Source organism: Balearica regulorum, chromosome 28, assembly GCF_011004875.1.
Source record: "Balearica regulorum gibbericeps isolate bBalReg1 chromosome 28, bBalReg1.pri, whole genome shotgun sequence".
NCBI classification, from domain to species: domain Eukaryota; kingdom Metazoa; phylum Chordata; class Aves; order Gruiformes; family Gruidae; genus Balearica; species Balearica regulorum.
The window spans coordinates 3,421,068-3,440,470 of record NC_046211.1 but is presented as its reverse complement, the minus strand read 5'-3'; the positions used below and the strand labels follow the sequence as shown (position 1 = coordinate 3,440,470).

The 19,403-nt window shown below is 42.3% G+C and overlaps 1 protein-coding gene across 3 annotated transcripts; it reads right to left on the bottom strand.

The window, feature by feature from the left end:
* Positions 1-257: 257 nt before the first annotated feature.
* HORMAD1 (HORMA domain containing 1) lies at positions 258-18,055 on the bottom strand. 3 transcript variants are annotated; one of them, XM_075737002.1, is made up of 14 exons: positions 17,842-18,055; positions 17,133-17,180; positions 16,623-16,767; positions 16,234-16,297; positions 14,571-14,607; positions 14,166-14,186; positions 14,041-14,067; positions 13,341-13,408; positions 10,650-10,801; positions 9,352-9,608; positions 8,129-8,192; positions 3,986-4,062; positions 3,164-3,247; positions 258-1,264 (listed from the first exon to the last, which is right to left on the bottom strand). In XM_075737002.1, the coding sequence occupies exons 2-14, from the start codon at positions 17,163-17,165 to the stop codon at positions 1,184-1,186; spliced, it is 1,110 nt and encodes a 369-aa protein (XP_075593117.1). In that variant the 5' UTR covers positions 17,166-17,180; positions 17,842-18,055; the 3' UTR covers positions 258-1,183. The 3 variants fall into 3 exon arrangements, with proteins under 3 accessions (XP_075593117.1, XP_075593118.1, XP_075593119.1); XM_075737003.1 differs by lacking the exon at positions 14,166-14,186; XM_075737004.1 differs by lacking the exons at positions 10,650-10,801; positions 14,166-14,186; positions 14,571-14,607 and having other exon boundaries at positions 276-1,264.
* Positions 18,056-19,403: the final 1,348 nt, after the last annotated feature.

Here is a 19,403-nt window from a genome sequence, read left to right as displayed (position 1 = left end):
GCCAGTGCTCGCTGCGTTCCCCGCCCGTCCCGCTTCCCGCGGCAGGACGGGCCGGTTCTCGGCCACGGAACGGCGGCGTTCACTCGTGAGACCCGGGGAGCCGGGTGAGCGCGCTGGGCCCCGCACGATGCCTCCGCCAAACCCCGCTGCAGGGTCTCTGCCGTGCCCCGACCTGCTGCCGCACCGGGCCAGCCCCGGCCGAGCGGCCCAGCCCGCGGAGCTGTACACCAACCCAGGCGGTAAAGAAATACACAGGAACTGTTAACAGTGTTTTAACTGAGGAATCATCAAAAGACATCTTTAATTTAGAAGTCAAAAGCATCAAGAAATGTTCCACTGTCCCCACCTGAAGACGGCGGCAGCCCTTCGCCATGCAAAAACAGCTTAATTCCAACTCAGTTACAGCACAGGAAAAATTAATGGGTTTTGTTAGAAAAAGAAATGGCACCATGCCCAACTTCTGCAATTAAACATTTTACAGGTTTCTTCAAGTAATCTCACACCATTATAATAGATGCCCACCACAGTTAACACTGTAATTACATAGGTCTCATCACAGCTGTATAGAAATTCCAGCATTTTGACATTAAAGATGTAACTGAAGATACAAAGAATGCTTTTTACTTGAGTCTGGTGCCTTCAGTCTGGAAGAAAAGCAAAGAATCCGGCCTCCCCAACTGTCCCAGCAGTAAAAGCAAAGAATGCAGCACTGCTGTAACTGACACAGCCATCCTGAGCCTCATCCAGAATCCTGGACGTTAACCCAAGACTGAGGGGTTTGCGCCTGGACAAGGAGTTCCTCAGCTTTGAAACACAGCCCAAAGTTACCAGTGAAACCTTATGTTGTGGGTAACGCATGTTACACAACCACCATCAGGATTTAAACACGTTCGAAGCGGGGAGTGAAATCCCCCAAATGCCCTCGGTTACTGAAATGTTCCATTACAGAACAGTCAGGTACCTTTGTCTGTCCTGATGGGGTATGACCTCCTATAAAAAAATTAAGTTCTGATTCTTCAGCTGGGCTTCTTGACAGATTTTCTTTCCTTAAAATACTCTCCATTTTGACTACAAATAGAACAGAAAAGATCCCTAAAAAGATACTTAAATATGAACACTCACATTAAACAATGAAATGGAAGTGGTGTGGAGAACTCTAAACAAACAGCAGGGAGATGGATATCTAAAACTGCTCCTTTGGTTCGCTGATCTTTCTCCTTTTTGGCAGCACATCTTGACTAGATGAGAGTTCAAACTGATGAACCTGCCAAAGGAAGATAAATACTGCATTACAGGTAGCCGCACGGCACAGACTGTGGCCTGCTCCACAGCGCTGGCAAGTTTAACATGGGAAAAGCCCACCCAACCAGGAGAGCTGCAACATGGGAAGCTGCCTGTTGAGCATCTGTCTTGACCCTGCTGTTACCTGGTCCCTGCCCAGAGGTGCTAAGCCTGGAGTAACATCTGCGATACTGTTTTCTGGCAAAATTGACCCCCCTCCAAATTACTGAAGGAGGACTGGGATGTTATTTATGCTGTAACAAACAGGGCCTCCAGTGCATCACAGCTTCAAGGGAATGTAAGGTGTGCATGCCCACCGCAGAGGCAATGCGCCCCAAGTCCATGAGCTAGGAGCCAATGCGATGGCCACGACTGCGGACAGCGCAGAGCCAGGCAGCACCAGGAGGGCTCTGCACACTGGCAGAGCGCCCATACCAACGGGAGAGGGGCTCAGCACCACACAGGCTCACCTTACTGAGTTTAATCCAATTATTTCTGACTTGCACACATGTGAAAAGATCACAATTTCGCCTTTAGCTCCGCTGTGCTTTTAATTATTTAAAGCAACTGTGCTTTGTTTAAACCCTAGTATTAAGTTCATTAACAAAACCTTTTTTTGAAGGAACGATGCGGTGATAGCGAGCATACAGAATGATGTTCTCTTTTTCCCCCACATCAGTGAATAACGAAAAATACTGTATATGACCCTGGGGTTGGAAGTAAAATAATTCTATTCTGCAGTAAGCAGTACTTTACAAAGACTGAATCTGCTAGTTCTATATCCTGAATCTCCGCTTCATGAATTTGTTGCAAACTCTGATAGCCCTTTTCACATGCAGCTTTCATACACATTTTTAATACACAGACCAATTTCTCCTTTAGACTTCGCTAGAACATTGTGCTGAGAAATTAATTTTGCATGCTCCCAAGCTTGATTTCCATCAGCCTTTAGAGAAATAAGGCAACTATTACTTGAGGAGAAAACTACTAGCAACAATGGAGCTGCACATTATGAATCCTTACACAACTACTGCACTAAAAATTAGTGAAGAGCTTTCGTGAGCGGGGACAGAAAGGGTACGATTTTCCCTAGCCCTGACACATAATTTCCCCTCCTGACTGTAAATGAAGAGCACTTAATTTACTAGAATGGCAGTATTCACCCTACAGCTTTTTCTGAGAAGAACCTACCAGTAACCCCGAACATCCGCAAGTGAGCAATGTCGAGGTCGTGTGAAGGCCCCCCAGCGCCTCCCAAAGCTGGGCTACCAAGCTCAGCTGGTAAAGGCAGCAGCAGACAGGCCCCAACGCCACCTCCAAAGGCCATATCTCACCCAGAAGACAACTTCTGCTCCACTGGTGCAAGGCTGGAGGAATTTGGCTCCCCACAAGTAGCACCGACTATGAGACTCATCTGCTGCAATGTGATTAAGCAAAGAAATAACAGATTTTTCTTGGTATGAATGAGCTGTAGAGCTGAGGTTAGAATGTTGGCCTGTGTTTTCCAAGTAAAATCACCAGCAAGCATATGGTACACTGGGCTGGGGATCCCTGCTGGCACATACTTTTAACAACCACTGATTAAAACAGTGAGGAATTTGGCTAAATGCATTCTGAAAAAGATACAAATCAATCCTAATTAATCTTTCTCGACCTGTGTTAATTACATCAACACCCAGCTTTTAACTCTTTGCAACCCAATTTTTTTTGGCACTAAGAATCCAGATGTGTTGAGTTTAATGGGAATTTTAGAAGTGATGAGAATTTCATTCTGTGAACATGAAATATATTAAAGCTTAGAGTTTTATTCACTGTTTGGAACAGAAAAAGGCTTAAAGAATAGAAGTAGAAAGAACAGAACTAGAGAAAAAGCAGTACTAACAGTGCTGGTTTGAAATATCTTTCCACTTCTTGTCCTGCTCTCTGACACATTAAGTTCAGATGTCTGTCTTGCCAAGTGATCAACCTAAAACCAGAATATAGATATTGCCTTGTAACAGCAGCAAAAAAAATGTATTAGACTACAGCAGGGTTCAGTGCTATAGCATGCAAAGAGCTCTGGCTCTGCTCACCACAGCGCTTGAGCCGAAATTTAAATGCAGGCGTATACCCATTGAAGTCAACAGCATTATTTACAGCTGAATGTGTCAAAGAACCCCAACAGATCAAAGCATCAGTTATTTTTATACAGCAAGTCACTCAGTTACCTAGGGCTATTCTGTTTTAAGAAATCTTAAGGACCTGTGTTTGAAGAAGTCCTCCACGTTTAAAATATACCATTTTACTCTATGCAGGGAATGTAGCCAGAGTTTTAAGTCTGAGTAATACACCTGCATTTTAAGTTTTAATCAAACTGTAAACAAGTTTCGGTGTGTCAAAATTAGTAGAGAAATTTCCATTAGGCAGAGTGTTTAGTTACAGCAGTTTATAAACATGGAAATTACGTTCCTATTTCTCTTAATAACAGTCAGGCCATCTGTTTGGTTTGAAAACTATCACAGAGGAACAGCCTTTTGTTATTGTTTTTGATTGCTTTAGAATATTAACCATTTTTGTAGAACACCAGAAAGTAAGATGTAAAGGCATTTTATTGCTGAAAATACTGTGGTAAAAAAATCTTTAGCAGATTAACTATGAATCAAAGTAGGAGAGAGACTTCACAAAAGCTCTAGTAAAAGTTTAAGACAGAGTGCAATTTTCATACCTGAGGATTAGAAACATACAGATTCTGCTTCCCTCCAGCCTCTGTAACTTCATCTTCTTCACAAGTTAAATTTGGTTCTATAAAAGAGTTGTTAAATACTAAAGCACACTGTTAACACACTAGCAGTCTCTTAGCACTAATGTTTTGCTACAAGGAACATGTGCACTTCATAAATACAGGGAACAGGTGCTTCAAAAGGGTTCAACTCTATGTGCAAGTCGTTAACTCCACTGAACATTGCATTCTCTTACATAGGAAATCACCAAATTAACAATCATAGGCACACAAGGGATGCTTATGCTAAGTAGTACAGATTTATACACAGAATCTTTGGAAGAGTGGACTTGATCTCCAAACTCCTTTATACGCTGTACTGCTAAAGGCTCATCTACATTGGGATTTGCTTCCCAGTACAAAGCCTCATGAGCCCGTTTTGCCCTGCAGAACAGGCAAACGGTGCTGCGGGGCTACTCTGGCACAGCTTCTGCCTATTCTGAACGCACTGCCAGTAGATGGCTCCCATTTTGAACCCAACCACACGCAACCAAGTGACTTTGGCTGCAGTTCCTGCAGCTACAGTTGTCCTTGTCACTGCCTGCAGCTGCATCGACAGGCCACAAACAGTCAGTTCTGGAGATTTGCTGTTGTTTCTAATCCATGCTGGGTTTTATCTAGGATACAGATAGAAGCATGAACTGGTTAAAGACAAGCTGTAGAAATTTTCAGGGTGGCAAATGCATTTTCCTGTGTCTTGTAGTTCCTGTAAATAAAACATTATACCAACTCCAGAAGATAAGCGATTTGCTGCATTTTTGCATGGTTTTAGAACTTCTATGAATTTCTAAAAGCACCAGATACAGCTTTATGTAGTTAGTTCAGTTCTGCAGTCTACTAGCATCATCAAGATAAAAAACGCTGATCTACGCATGCTGTTTCCCATACGTTTCCATGATTATTTTTGAACAGCATGGACATGTTAGCTGTTTTTGCAAAGTTGCACATTTTATTTCTGAAACAAACAACATTAATGTCACAATTTAAATATACAGCGCAGCCTATTCAGTGTTGGGCTTGAATGATGGTGTAGCCAAAAAGACATGCCTGTAACGAAGGCCTACTTGTATTAGATGTGATAAGAAACTATTCATTGTTACTTTAGGTAGAAGGTTAACAATTCTTAGGATGAGCACCTGTTACACATCATGATAAAAAGGAGGAGCTACAGGACACCTCAAGGTGTCCTGTATACATACTTTTATATACATACTTTTCTGAAAGGGAGTACACTAATTGCCTCCAGGAGCATACTGACCTTCCTGAGGCATATAGCAAATAACTACTAACACCGAAGTACTGAGAAACTAGGGGAAAGGGAATTCAGGCCAGGGTCCCCACCACCACCCACCCATAAGCCCCCTACCCAAATTATAGCACCTACGCAAAAGATAGAAGCAGAGAAAGGAACTGAGTGTGCGTTCTAGTTTGCATACTAGGCAAAGAAATATGAACCAATTATTGTAATGGGGAGTGTACCGCTTTGTAATCATTGTTAATATTCCTGTATAAGTATGACAAGAGAACCAGCGTTAGGCATGCCTGATTAGAGGAACGATCCTCCTGACACCCAGCGCTGCAATAAAAGGAAATGCCTGCTTCTTCATGCTAAATTGGTGTTAAGGAGTTTTGTTTTATTCCTGAATTCAGTGACAATAGGACACTCCAACCCATTTAAAAAAAAGATAAATTCCAGGCTCAACTCGCTTTGTCCAACTGCCTCTGCAAGCACTCAGACACCACGGTAGCCCCAAGAAGCTGCTAGTCTTGTTCAGTTTGGGACAACCAAAAGCCTCAGCACTGACACAGTTGCTGCTTTTATAGTTATGTGGAAAACAGCATGTCCAGAAGCTTTTATGGAAAATTGGTGTTTCTGAAGTCTGCAGAACCAGACTTATATTTCAAAGCAGATACTACTTTAGGGAAATACATCAGGAAGAGTTAACAGAGCAAGTAGCAGCGCTAAGGGGCATTTCTTCTAGCAGTGCCATATATTCATTATCTCCACAGAAGTCTCTACCTCTGCTAGAGGAAAAAAAAGCATTTTATATAGGCTTCTCATCCAAATAAAGTCATCCTTCCTCCCCCCCCCCCCCCCCCCCCCGATGTGGTCATAAAGCTTGATTATTTCAGCCTTGAGAACTGTGTTCTTCAGCTATCCTATTCTACATCAGCATATCAAGGCATTGCTGAGCATACTCATCTACATCATCCCTACTTCATCTTCTTCCTAAAGGGCACTTATTTCCATTTTTGATCTTTGCTATGTTTGAAATGCCTTATGTACAGCAAATGGGTACAGGTATTGTCTGGATGCTTCCTATACAGTCTCTCCAAGATGAGCAGATCAACAAGCAGCAATCCATTCTTCAGTTTGGTGGCAAAGTTCAGGTTTTGAGCTCCTGAGCTATCTTGGGAAATCTGAAGATAAATCATCTTCTACTTTTCCTCCTAGATTCTCTAAAATCTTAAAGGGAAAGTTCTGCTCACAGAGATCCCTGAGGACAGTTTGCCATCTCATTTTGAACTGGAGACAGTCTGGGTCCACATATTGGAGCACTGATTAAAAAACTGTGGAGTCCTTCCAGAGTGCCTTTCTGGCAGCAGCTGTGGTCAGGCTGGTGTAGCCAGGACACCTGTTTTACTGGCACTTCTGCATTCAGAGCTTACAGTGAAGGACTTTTATACGATTGTAAGCAAAGAGCACAGAAAGTATTTATAAAGGTTAAGAAGAATCCAACAAGACAGGTGCTACTGTTTTTCATCAGAAAGGCTGAGCAGGTACTGACTAATGTCCTGCATAGTGGGAAGGGTGTAATTGTTTATTTGCTAACAAGGGAGAAGGCAGCTTTGCCTTGCAGTGTTAAGAGTCCTCAGAGTGCTTCCAAAACATAAGACTTCATTTATAGTCTCTGCAGAACACTCAGTTCCACTAGTTACTGAAGTTGTTATATGAAACTTTTTAAAATAAAACAGAAATTAATGTCTTATGTACCTTCCTGAGAAGTGCTGCCTTACAGGCTTTCACCTGGAATTTGCTTTTTGCTGCTACTCACATGGTTTACGTAGTTTTACATTGACAGATTTTACGGTGTTAGGATTTTACTTGAGAAAATTCAGTTTGCTGAGATTCATACTAACGAAGATGCTTTGCTAGAACTTGTACCTATTAAAACTAAAGTTTAAAAAGTTCACTTGCAATTATCAAAATATTCTATGCATGCAGTAAGAGAAAAGGGCACAGGTCCAGAGTAAGCTGTGAAAGCAAGCAGCTAGAAGAGGCACTAAAATAGCCAGCAGCACAGGCATAATCACACATTCATAAAACAAAAAATATTTTGAGATTAAGTTAGTGATTGTATCAGGAATAGCAAACCACAGTAATGAACAACTTTTTTTGTACAGAAGAACATGCATCATACTGATCAGTATTTTCACATGGGTATCATTCCGTCTACCACAACATAAAAACCTCTTCTGTGTACACAAACCCTGATGGTCTCAATGCCTCCACAACCAGACTGAAGTATGTACAGACTGAAGAATCAGACCAACTGTAGTCAGAGCTTAAGAAAAAAAGGTGGCTAAAAGTGGTATTTCTGGTAAACTTTAGTGACTGAAGCTGTGAGGATACAGTCCAAACACCTGTGATTTAAGCAAAAACAGACCTGGACCTTGTTTTGCACAGAGAATTCTGCTTCCCAAATCTGCAATAATGAAATCAAGAGCACAATACCTCTGCTAGCTTTAAGTGGAAATTAAATATATTAGTAAAAACATAACAATAATAGAAAAATCAAACAACAGGATTTACTTGTAAATATATAACCGATTAAATTTAGCTTATCTGATAAAATGGAATGGAAGATCAGAATTTTACATTAGAAATGTGAAAACTTGCATTTGCTAACCAAGTGCTTCACAGAACAAAGCCACAATAGAAAATAAAGGCATAACAATGTATGTGAAGAAAACAGAATGTGAATTTGAACATAGTGGTCTACGTCAGAAAATTGAGTTCTTGTTTTAGTAACATCAGGAAAAAGAGGCACAAACTGAAGAGACTTTAAAAATATATGTAAATGTTACCTTGAGCTTCTCTAATATTTATATCATTCCTATCTTCCACTTTATTATCCAAGACAGGATCTTCCTAGATTAAGGAAAAGGTCTATCACTTAATGCAGACAAATAAGGAAGAGGGTTTGTACTCAGATGCTTAGGGCCAGAGCTTATTAGATGGATTCTTAGTGGAACAAACTGTATTGAAATAATTGAATCTGACACAAAACATACAGACTAGCTCAGCATTACTTAATTATTGCTAGCACACATTTACTTCAACTACCACCAAAAACATCTGTTAAAAAATACTAAAGTTGTAACAACATATATTGAAAGAATACTATCAGTGCATCAATTACCATCTTCCTATTGCCTGTGAAACAGCAATTCAGAGACATGCAGATTTAGAAGGCCAAGTGGTTTATTTCCATCTCATCACCAACAGGCCTCCCTAGCAATGGTAATTGAGGGGGAAGGGCCAAAACCCCTGAAGCTCCACCTCCTTCTCACCTATGGACAGTATAGATCAGCACACATTTGCACATTCTAACATGACTAAAGGCATTTGCTGCCTGCCTCAACTGACCCCAGAAATATGCCTCCAGTTGCTGAAGCCTGCACAAGCACCATCCCAAGAGCCATCTTGGGCACTCTAGTGTCAGCAGCAGGACGCACGTGTCTGTCACGCACTCATGCCTTCCGCAAACTTCGTTTTGTGCTTTTTTTATAGGCAGATTTCCCCAGGGAAAAATCCCAACATTGAATCGAGTTTGTTTTAACTTTAGCTGCCACATCACTAGCTGTACATGTACTGCTGTACAATAGGATCCCAGAGCAAATTTATTGCCAGTCAATACTGTCTGACTGCAGCAGCTTGCTGGGGACTGGCATGGGTCAGCTCCAGGGAGGTTTCACCTGTGTCCTGCACATGGAGCACCTGTACCCACAGCAGGTGCCCCTCTGCCTCTCACCCTGCTGCTCCTCTCTGGTCTCACAGAGGCATGACTACCAACAAAGCTGTGGCTGACAAGCATTATGCTGATGCACTTGTTCAATACTGCTTTAACAATGACAGATTGCTAAATGGAGCAGTAAAACTAAAGCAAAAACGTCTTGCTTAAATACATCTGGAAACACCGAGGTTTTTATTAATGTTACAGTAAGGTGCGTAGTAAAACAATAACCCTTTTCTAGACTATAAATCACAAAAAATTTCAACAAGCTACACAAAACACTTGCGCACTTACATTCGTGTCCTGGTTCTCCTCTTCTGGATCATCTCTGTCCACTCTGAGCACCTGGAGAGGCACATTAGTCTCTCCATGCTTTAAGATGCTTTTATCAACATTTTCCATTCGTTGCTTTTCAGTTGTAACTTTAACTTTCAGCATATGAAAAGGCGTTGGCACTTCACCCACATTCAGATACATAGGCTCTCCCTCAAATATCATCCCCTCACATTCACCCTCCTTAAAACCAGGAGGTTGGTAATCAGGTGGTGTAACTGCAGAAAAGAATTTGTTAAATGTGTTAGAATGAAACACATTCTTGTAAAACTAATTTTAACTTGTGCAAAAAGATTATTTTTGCCTTTAAATACAAAAAGCTACTCCAAAAAATTTGTGAGGGGAATAATCAACTCGTACTAAATGAAGTTCTTTTCCCTACAAAACAGGCAAAACCCAATTAAAACTATTTGAAGCAGTTTATATGTGCAAAGAGATGAGCTAGAAGCTCTGAATTTTCATTATAAAGCAATAATACATTCTGAAAGCAGAGCTAGACATTTAATTAGTCATCCAAACTAGAAGTAGTCTGGTAGACATGTTACATCCTAACATACTCAGAAAAACCCTATTTTTAAAACACACTGAAATCCTCGCTCCAATGAAGTCAGTGCCAAGACTGCGCTCCTACAGCAAGATCGAATCCATTCCCCTTGGATTTTAGAAATTGTTGCAAGAAACAGACACATGAAAAACATCATCATCTAACAACTCACAGAATGGCTTGGGTTGGAAGGGACCTCAAAGATCATCTAGTTCCAACCCCCTGCCATGGGTAGGGGCACCCTCCACTAGACCACGCTGCCCAAAGCCCCATCCAACCTGGCCTTGAACACTGCCAGGGAGCCAGGGGCAGCCACAGCTTCTCTGGGCACCCTGTTCCACTGCCTCACCACTCTAACAGTAAAGAATTTCTTTCTAACCTCTAATCTAAATCGACCCTCCTTCAGCTTAAACCCATTACCCCTTGTCCTGTCACTACACTCCCTGATAAACAGTCCCTCCCCATCTTTCCTGTAGTCCCTTCAGATACTGGAAGGTCGCCATTAGGCCTCCCCGGAGCCTTCTCTTCTCCAGGCTGAACAAGCCCAACTCTCTCAGCCTGTCCTCATAGCAGAGGTGCTCCAGCCCTCTGATCAGCTTTGTGGCCCTCCTCTGGACTCTCTCCAACTCCCAGCAACCATAAAGATTATACATTAAAATATTTCTTTGAAATGTTCTCCAGTGTCTGATAAGTCAAGGCAATATGGAAACACTACCTTCATCATAATAAAACAGCTTCATAGTCAGGCAAACATCATTTGGTAATGGACTCAGGTTTTGCATCAGAACATAAATCTTGCGAATGAGGAGGATACTTGCTTTCCTGGTGTCCGCACAGGTGATTGTGGAATCATTCCTTTTATTCTTACTAAAAATGGACAAAGTATTCAGATTTTTTTTTTTATATACAGAGTAAGCTGTTTCTAGTATTAAGATACAGGACTGTTTAACAGACTGAGCATCAGAAGCAGACATCACATTTATTGCTTAAGGTCTGAGACTACAAGCACTGCAATTCCCAATACTGTTTAAGCGACCTGCATGTTCTCTGCCCCTGGGATGATCAAATCCTGAGCCAGGGACATCACAAAAGTACTGTGGTTCAGCAGCTGTGACCAACTACTATATTTTACATTGCATAATGCTTAAAAATACCCACTCTGAAAGAAAGAAAAAAGTAGATACTTTTGAAAGCCCCAATTCTGCTAAGTCTTACGTACTTGTTTTCCCTTAAATAGAGCAAGTAACACTCTTGACTTTGACAAGTGCCCTGGGTTCAGCTAGGATAGAGTTAATGGTTACTGGTAAGAAAACGCATACCTAAGTCACTCTTGGCATACAGTTCTGACATTTCCATGCTCCTGTTCTACCAGCAGCTAATCCAAACCCTGCTTTGCTGCCACTAAAAATGCTCTCCCTCTGCTCCTCACAGCCACACAGCTTAGAGAGGCACCCAAGGAACAGCGAGCGCAAGGCAGACAACTGCAAGTGATTTCACTGGGTAACCTTGTCTTTTGGAAGTACAGCCTTAACTGTGACCGGTAAAAACATCTCACCCCTCCCTCAGGTAGTCATCTCCTTCCCTGCAGGGTGTCAGAAGTAGACTCATGCCTTATATTTTCAAATTAGTCTGGCATGAATTTATGCTAATACACCAAGGCAACCTGGCATGGCTGAGAGTCACATCCCCTTCCATCAGTGTTCTTTACATGACTTACAACCTCTTTCATAAGTAACTGAATGTTTTGGGTTTGCTTGGCAAGGTTTTGGTAGCGGGGCAGGGTCGGGGACTACAGGGGTGGCTTCTGCAAGAAGCTGCTAGAATCTTCCACTACATCCAACAGAGCCAATGCTAGCTGGCTCCAAGACAGACCCGCCACTAGCCAAGGCCAAGCCCATCAGCAACAGTGGTAGTGCCTCTGTGAGAACGTATTTAAGGAAAAAAAAAAAAAAACCAAACTAGGGGCAGCTTTCGCAGCCGGAGAGAGGAGTGAGAAGATGTAAGAAACTTTGCAGACACCAAGGTCAGTGAAGGAGGGGCAGGAGGTGCTCCAGGCATCAGAGCAGAAATTCCCCTGCAGCCCATGGTGAAGACCATGGTGAGGCAGGCTGTCCCCCTGCAACCCAAGGAGGATAATGGGGAGTAGATATCCACTTGCAGCCTGTGGAGGACCCCACGCCGGAGCAGGTGGAGGCTCCTGAGGGAGTCTGTGACCCCATGGGAAGCCTGCGCTGGAGCAAGCTCCTGGCAGGACCTGTGGCCCCGTGGAGAGAGGAGGATATGCTGGAGCAAGTTTGCTGGCAGGACCTGTGGCACCATGGAAGAGACCCACGCTGCAGCAGTCTGGTCCTGAACAACTGCACCCCGTGGATGAGACCCATGCTGCAGGAGTTCGTGAAGAACTGTAGCCCGTGGGAAGGACTCATGCTGGCTAAGTTTGTGGAGGACTGTCTCCCGTGAGAGGAACCCCATGCTGGAACAGGGGAAGAGTTTGAGGAGTCCTCCCCCTGAGGAGGAAGGAGTGGCAGAGACAATGTGTGATCAACTGACCACAACCTCCATTCCCCATCCCCCTGTGCTGCTGGGGGGAAGGAAGTAGAGAAATCTGGAGTAAAGTTAAGCCTGGGGAAGAAGGGAGGGGTAGAGGGAGGTGTTTTAAGATTTGGGTTTATTTCTCATTACTCAGTAATAAATTGCTCAGTAATAAATTAACTTTTTTCTAAGTTGAGTCGGTTTTGCCCATGATGGTAATTGGTGAACGATCCCTCCCTGTCCTTATCTTGATCCACAAACCTCTTATTACATTTTCTCTCCCCTGTCCAGTTGAGAAGGGGGAGTGATAGAGTGGCTTTGGTGGGCACCTGGCCTCCAGCCAGGGTCAACCCACCATACTAAATTCAGCCCAAAGGACCTAGGTCTGCAGCACTGCAGCCTTTTTTTTTTTTCTTCTTTAAATTTAAAAAGCATTTCATGCAGGCAGAAAGCTGGGAGAAGTTTGTTGCAAAGAAAGCTGACTATCTCAACACACAGGGGACCTGAGCATGGCCTTCATTTTAGATACATAGCTATCACAGTTGAGTGGATCAACTGGTGGTGTAAATGTTTCTCCAAGTTCATTAAAAGCATGTGAATGTCTCTGCGTTAGCCAGACCATTATGAGGGGAGCGAATATGTGGCTCGGCCTAAAGAACATAAAAACTAAACAACAAAAGAATTCCAAAGAGAGCAATTGGCTGGACATACTGCTTCCCTGAAGCATACTGAGCCCACATACTGCTTCCCTGTACTGGGGATGCCCAGCGTACTGTCAGTGACACCAAACAGATAAAATCCAAAGTTTTTACATCCCAGTGTATGCGAATGGACTGTAAAACCACAAAGCAGAATAAAGTCACAGTGACAATACCTGCTGAAATCCAGGAGTGGCCCATTTTGGGTGTACTTGAATTTGAAGTGATAACATTCTGTAATTGTCTGCAAGCAAATCCAGTAATTATTAAACTATCAGCTGTCAAGCAAGCTACATTCTGTGTAGTAATATATTAACCTTGCATTTAAAGAAAATATTGATAGCCCCGCTCCTGTCTGACCCACTTGCTTGCTCTGGATACAGCTTTCTAATGCTGTAACAGTTAACAGTATTAACGTATATAATTGTCATCAAATAAAAATGAAAATCTACAGTATTTTCCAGGAATCACCAAGTTTTTAGAATGAAATATTAATTCAAATTTTAATCACTAGGAAAATGCTTCACACACAAGAGACATGGTGACACCCAGTGGTTAGTTAAAACATACTGTGTTTTTTATGAAAGTTCCATCCATTTGTTAGAGAGTTAGGACAATGCATCTTTATGGGCATTTAACTCTACAACACCACTTTGGGTTTCTTGTAGTGGCCTGAGAATAACCTGACACTAGATATTCAAAGGCAATTCATTACTTGGCAATTCTGATTAGCTCTAGCGATTCTTACATTTGCTATTTTAAGATGCCCTTTTTTAATGTACATTAATGTGAGTGTTAAGTACTACTGCTTGTATACACATTTCACTATATCCATACTATCATTAGCCATCCAGTAAAATATTCTAGCAGATTTACCTGAGGATCTTCTGGATGGGTATAGACCTGTATTTTTAAAGTAAAGAGAGGAAACAGATTAAGAACTGTACATCTCTAATCATCTACCTTAAAAAATGTGTACCTTACTTTTCAAAGATACTTACTGCTAGGACAATCATTCTTAGCTGTTGGAAACATAATTAAAGAACATTAAATGTATTTCATAGCCCACTTCTGCTTACCAAACTATTTTGTTTCTCTAGCTCTGGAAACCAATAGAGACAACTAAGTGAAGAGAAACCTCTTCACACACTTAACTTCTTATGTGTTTAAGAAAGGAGTTACTCAACTGGCAGAAGAAAATTCCTACCTATCCCTAAGTGTTTCTGTTTACAAAGAAAATTATCCTGAAATATCTGTGCATCCCACATTGTAGCTAATTGTTTTAACCTACTAAAGCACAGCTATTCCCTAACCAGAAAGTCCTATAACTACACTGGCAGCTAACAGACTTGCATAAACAAATGTTTCGATACATTTAAAATAGGTAAATGATATTGAAGACTTACATATTTCTTCTGCAAGGCATCATAGCATCCTAACATCCTGCAAAAATCAAATAATATTGTCCATCTACTACTAATTTACATTTGGTTTCCTTCTGACTAAATAGTCTCAAAAAAGTGAAATTCTTGTGTTTAGTCTTCTTAATATTCTATTAGAGCAAGAATACTTATTCCACTATTCTATCTTATTAGTAGATACACAAGCGATGACTATCTTTCTAACACCAAATCATCCTAACCTTTTTGCAGAATAAGAAATAATATAATCTGTAGGTGAGTAATCTCTCAGTAAAAACATAATGCAATTGTATGCCTACAATTTTCAAACACCTTCTAAACACATGTATTCCATAATCAGTTTATAAATAAGTTCTTCAGCTGAACTCCTTTGTTCTTCAGGGATGTCAGCGTTATGTTCTTGCCTTTATTTAGATGTTGCAATTTGCTTTTTATATCACATGCAAACAACAGTCAAATAGCAAACCAAGATCTACCCTATGTTTTCCTAGCATTTCTTTTGACTACAGTCAACAAGTGAAAATTGCTTTTGGTGTGTACATGATGCTGCGTTAAGAAAGGCTACTCACCTGTCAACCCCACACAGGTAGCACACACCCTTCACACAAAAACCAGGGAGCTTTTCCTTGTCAGCATCCATGGACTGCCACGCCACTGCCCTCGCTAATGTTTGATGCGTGAGGGTAAGGTGAAATGCAATCAGCGCCACTTCAGTCTCCTCTACCACAGAAGATCAATTAAGAAATTCCAGGTTACAGTAAAGGAAGCCTTCTTCCCCCCTTCTCTCAGCGACGGTACAGGGATAAAGAGCAAATGACTGATTCCAACTTTGACATCAGAACTCAGACCTACGTCTCTGAACACCTCAACACTAACAGCAGCTGCAAACCTCTCTGCTGAATGCAGCTTCGTTTCCAATGCCTTACCTTGTACTACAACTGGTCAAAGTGTGAAAAGCACAAAGATGACCTTTATAGACGTAATAAAAAATAGGAATCTATATGTAAGGAAAAGGCCTTATATACTTTTTCTAAAGAGCAAGGAGAGCAGCCATGAACAAATCTTGCAGTTATTGTGAAAAGAAAATCAAAATAACCACCTCTAGTCCCAAGTGACATACATTCACACAGTTGAGTGCAAGTACAAGCAGACAGACTATCATTCAGACACAATTCTGCCTTTGAATGTAAAGGCCAACAGTACTTTCTTATACAAGTCTGAGAGCAAGATCTTTAAATTCAAGATGCAAAATGGTAACACTGCATCTCCTTTTCAACTAGAGAGGAACTACTGGTTAGATTTTTTGCATTTATGTGTACCCTTGGGCACTCATATACACCCACAGAGACAAAATGTAAAGTATAATCACTCTGTAAACAAAGCTTTGTGCTCTACTAAGCATAAGTTGTAATGTTTCTAGAAACACAACCTTACAAGTCAGTTACATCTCTACCAAAACACACACTTTTTGACTTTCCATTGTAAAAAAAAAGTCAACATGGTAAGTACCATGCACTAAAAGCACTGCCTGGTCACTTGTTCACCCACAGCAAGTGAACTTTTTTCTTTGCATCTGCAAACAACCAGAAAGGTATCTTTCAGTATTGACATGCTATGGAATGTTACATATGCACTGCAATTAACATACCATTTCACTAGCTGAGTAGACCCAGGACAGTTCTTGTCTTCCCTCAGAATTTTGACACAGACATCTAAAAAAACAAAATATATATGCATATTTACTTAGGGTATAACGCAACTACATTGCTAAGAAAATGAAGTTGATTCCTTAAGAGTATATATCAAAAGCAGACTAAAATTAACATTACCAACAGGTGTAGGTATAGTTTTAATTGCTGAGTTAGCATCACCACTACCTAACAAAATTCAACAATTGATCAGTGAAGTTTCCATTAGTCACTGAAAATGGCTATTACCTTTAATTAAGATGACCAAGTGGCTTTAAGAACACTCAATAACTTCATAACAACCCTATGACAATAGATTTTGCAAAGAATCACAAAGACAGCCTGTTACCATCCATGTATCTTGTTCCATAGGCACTTTCAGGAAAGATTCCTCTCAGATATGTAATGCAGGATACTGCTACTGCCAGGAGCCTCTTCACTAGCATTAAGGATTGCTGCTCAGTAGATATTTTGTTAGGAAATGTCACTGCACTCTGAAAGTTAGAGAAAGAAAAGAATTAATCTCTGTCCACAACAACAAAGCTGTACAGTCTACAATCTAGTCCAATGCCTGCTTAACATTTGAATTTAATTCTAAATGATGAAAGTCATACTTTTCAAAGTTAAGCATATTCTTAACACTTGATGTTACTGTTTTTAGGACATAGCTGATTTCTATCAAGTGGATGACCACGAAGTTCAGACTCAAACTATTTTGCTATTAAGCATCATTATTCATAATTAAAAGATTGAATTAGCTTGTAATTTTCAAGTGAAGAAATATTACAAAGCACTATTTCAGCTAAAATTTACTGATTCAAATAACATACTGTGCTGAAACACACAAGAAAAATCATACCACACAATTCCTTTGTTTCTGAGCAGTTGCCATTTTGCAGATACTCTTCTGCCTGTGAATAAAACATCTGCATTAACACACATATGACCACTACTCACAAGTACACAGGACCCCAGACCCCAACTCTTCAGCTTTAACAAATCAGTACCTGAACCTACAAACAGTTCCTGCACAATTAATCCGTATCAGTTTAAACCAACCCCATAATTTTAAGGAAACAGAGCAGGATAGTTCATCTAATAATCATCAGTATTAGACTCTTGATTTTCACACCAGCACAGACCTCCCCCCGAGTTGCAATATGCAGTAAATAGAGTAACATGTACCTATTTATATGAAACATGACCCTTTGAAAGCAATGCTCTGAACTTCTACCAGGCACCCAGCCTGACAGATTTTCCAGGGACCTTAAGAGGCAGCTCTCCACATTTAAGTCCCATCCAGCTAAAGTTGAGCCTTTGGAAAACACCTCTAAGCTTGCCTTGTTTTCCTCTGTAAATGAGTATTGGAGAAAGATAACCCTCACCAGCTGTAAGCCTTTAACCCTCAGCACTGTCAGCCTGACTCCACAAGAGAAGCCTTGCCCAGCATCTGTAAAAATGCAACGCATCCAAGCCTAGGGACATGGACAATGCCTTTCCTAAGGAGGAGGCTGGCGCTGGACCATGCAGGGAACAGAGGTCCCCCTCAGCTGAGCCCCCAAACACACCTGATCTCACTACACGACTGAGCTCAGCACCTCTGTAAGAACTGCAGAAGCAGAAGAGGCCCTTCCCAGCACGATCACCCCTAGAAATGACAACCTGCCCCCTCAAAGGATAAAGGCCACCCACAAACTGAGGTGGAAGGCAAGAATAGCACAGGCTTGGGGAAAACGCCGCAGGAGGTGAGGAACCGGACACAACCCTCACGCCCCGGCACCCTGACGGGCCCACGCCAGGCCCCTCCTCACTCACGAGCACCACCCGGCAGTATGGGGAAAGACACACACACACCGCCACCAGCACCGCCCCCGGCGCCGCCCCCGCCCGCTTTTATATGGCAAGGGGCCGTGCGCAGACGGAGGGGTGGGGTTTGCCCTCCCGGCACGTATGGCTGCGGGCCGTGCGCAGCGCCGCCGCGGGAAGAGCTTCCCCCCTCCCGCTTCCGGGAAAGGGGCCCGGAGCTGGTTTGGATTAACCGTGTCGGGGTTCACCGCGGCACCGATCGCTCACCCCTCCCACGGGGATGGAATCATAGAATCTTTAAGGTTGGAAAAGACCCCTAAGATCATCAGGTCCAACCATCAGCCCAACACCACCGTGTCTACTAAACCATGTACCGAAGTGCCACGTCTACGCATTTTTTGAACACCTCCAGGGATGGTGACTCCACCACCTCTCTGGGCAGCCTGTGCCAAAGCCTGACTGATCTTTCAGTGAAGAAGTTCTTCCTAATATCTAATCTAAACCTCCTCTGGCACAACTTGAGGCCATTTCTTCTTGTCCTTAAATGGGATGGGGAGGAGAGTGGAAAAAAACCTCGTGGGTTAAGGTAAACACAGTTTAATAGGATAATGAAGGAAGAGAATAATACTACTAGAATAATACTAGCAACAACAAGAACAATAATAATACATGTGAGGCACAAATGCAATTCCTCACCACAGGCAGAGAAAAAACAACCTGATGCCCAGTCTGTTTCCGAGCAGCGATCCCGCCTCCTAGCTGGCTTCCCCAGCTCTATCCAGAGCAGGACGTTCCATGGCAGGGAACATCCCCTGGCCAGCCTGGGCCAGCTGTCCTGGCTGTGATCTCCCGGCTTCTTATACAGGGCCTCAGACGCAGAGAAGTCCTTCACTTAGTGTGGACACATCAACTACCCAGCAATGAGTAGAACCATCAGTTTCTTACCAGAGTTATTCTCATCCTAAATCCCAACCACAGCAATATAACAGCTACTAGACAGGAAATTAACTCTACCTGAGCTGAAACTGGGACAAATCTACACACATGGATTAAAGGAAGGCATTACTGCTCTATTAGCTCTTAGAGCAGAACTAAAGACAAAAGTGATTCAGCCGACCAAGCCTGCCTACTGTGGCACCTAAAGCCCGGACTGCAGCTAGCTCCTCAGCGAGCCAGGACACTTGGCCTCCGGAGACACTGCCTTCAAGGAGACCAGCTCCACCTGAGGCTCTTCTCCCAGCAGCAGGAGATGCCTACACAGTTTTGTGGTCCCTCAGTCAGCTCAGGGGATCTGGATAAAAGAAACGTATTAAATAAAGAGCAC